The sequence below is a fragment of the Aptenodytes forsteri genome, unplaced genomic scaffold (assembly GCF_000699145.1).
Source record: "Aptenodytes forsteri isolate BGI_AS27 unplaced genomic scaffold, ASM69914v1 Scaffold258, whole genome shotgun sequence".
Classification (NCBI taxonomy): Eukaryota; Metazoa; Chordata; class Aves; order Sphenisciformes; family Spheniscidae; genus Aptenodytes; species Aptenodytes forsteri.
In genome coordinates this window covers 1,667,299-1,668,799 of record NW_008795250.1, presented here as the reverse complement: position 1 = coordinate 1,668,799, position 1,501 = coordinate 1,667,299, and the positions used below count along the sequence as shown (strand labels likewise).

The 1,501-nt window shown below is 65.2% G+C and overlaps 1 protein-coding gene across 1 annotated transcript in view; it reads right to left on the bottom strand.

Moving 5' to 3' along the window:
- Positions 1 to 1,501, bottom strand: part of CSK (c-src tyrosine kinase) — a 5,279-nt gene that overhangs the window by 658 nt on the left and 3,120 nt on the right. The window contains exons 5-9 of the mRNA XM_009278906.1: positions 1,262 to 1,410; positions 1,022 to 1,112; positions 673 to 746; positions 366 to 561; positions 45 to 131 (exon numbers count right to left, since the gene is read on the bottom strand). Of these exons, the coding sequence (XP_009277181.1) occupies positions 45 to 131; positions 366 to 561; positions 673 to 746; positions 1,022 to 1,112; positions 1,262 to 1,410 (597 nt within the window). The remainder of the gene's footprint in view (positions 1 to 44; positions 132 to 365; positions 562 to 672; positions 747 to 1,021; positions 1,113 to 1,261; positions 1,411 to 1,501) is intronic.

Sequence of the window (1,501 nt, the reverse complement as noted above, 5' to 3'; positions counted from 1 at the left end):
CCCCAAAATCCAGCCCTGAGGGGAGGGGGATGGTCCTCACTTACGATTCTCGGATAAGGCACTCGCCCGAAGGAGTAGATTTCCCAGAGGAGGATCCCGAAGCTCCATACATCCGACTTGGTGGAGTATTTCTTGGGGGGGCAGGGAAGGGGAAGAGAGAGGCCCCGTGAGCGGGCTCAGGCAGGGATGGGGGGGCAACAGATCTTCCCCACCCTCAGGGCAGCTGTTTTTTGGGGGTCAGACAGCAAGAACTGGGGCTCAAGCACCACCTCTGCGTGGAAAATTCAGGGCAGGCCGGGATGTGCCCCCTTCCTCCAGCCTCCACCACTTCCCCGCAGCCCAGGACCCCCCCGCCGCTCACCCACCTTTTCTCTAAGTGCTTCTGGCGCCGTCCACTTCACCGGCAGCTTCCCCGTGTCCTGCGTGGAGGAGGCTTCCTTGGTCAGCCCAAAATCGCTGACCTTCGCGATGTTGTCCTCCGAGACCAGGACGTTCCTCGCCGCCAGGTCCCGGTGGACAAAGTTGTTGGCTTCCAGGTACTCCATGGCTTCACAGACGTCTCTGGTTGGGGTGGGAGGAGAAGAGGGTTAGCGAGGTGGCCCCAAAATGCTGGCGGGTGCAGGGCAGGGTGGTGGGCACGGCCAACCTTTGGTGCCTTGCTGTCATACTTACAAGGAGAACTTCAGTAGGCAGTCCGCACCGAGGACCGACCGCCCGCGCGACCGCAGGTAGTCTACTAGGCTGCCCTGGAGGGATGGAGAGGGATGGTGCCACCAGGGTGAGCATCCCACCCGCCGCGCCCTCCCACGCCGGGCAGGACCCCGGGGATAATGTCCCTCCCTCGGAGCCAGCGATGCCACCCCCAAACACCATGGTGGCCCCAGGCCCCATCTCCAGCTTGGGAGATGTCACCCAAGCTGGGATGACCCAGCTTGGTTCTGCCAGGGTGAAGCCTTGGGACCCTGGGGGGTGTCAAAAGAGGGCAGAGCGGGAGGGCAGGTGCCCGGGGTGGGGGTCTCACCTTGGCCATGTACTCGGTGACGATGTAAAGGCCGCTCTTCTCCTCCACGATCACCCCCAGGAGCTGCACCAGGTTGCTGTGTCGGAGCTGCCTGCGCGGCGCAGGAGGGCTCAGGGCAGGGTTTTGGGGAGAAGGGGGGGGCTCCCACGGTCCCTGCAGGGCATGGGGGACCACCCGCCTCTGCTCGTACGGACAGAGCTGCCCCCTCCCTTGCGTTGTCCCCGCCCCGGTAACACTCACGTCATCACGGATGCCTCCGCCAGAAAGGCTTGCGCTGTGGCATCGTTTTTAATGCACTTCACGGCGACTTTGTTCCCCCGGTAATCCCCCAGCATCACGTCTGCGGGCCAGGAGAGACAGGCACGGGAGGCACTGGGAAGCATCCCGGCCTCCCGGGGCCCCACCATCACCCTGAGGGGGCTGCAGAGGAGCCCCCCCCCCCCCCCCCCCTCCACCCCCCCCCCCCCCCCCCCCCCCCCC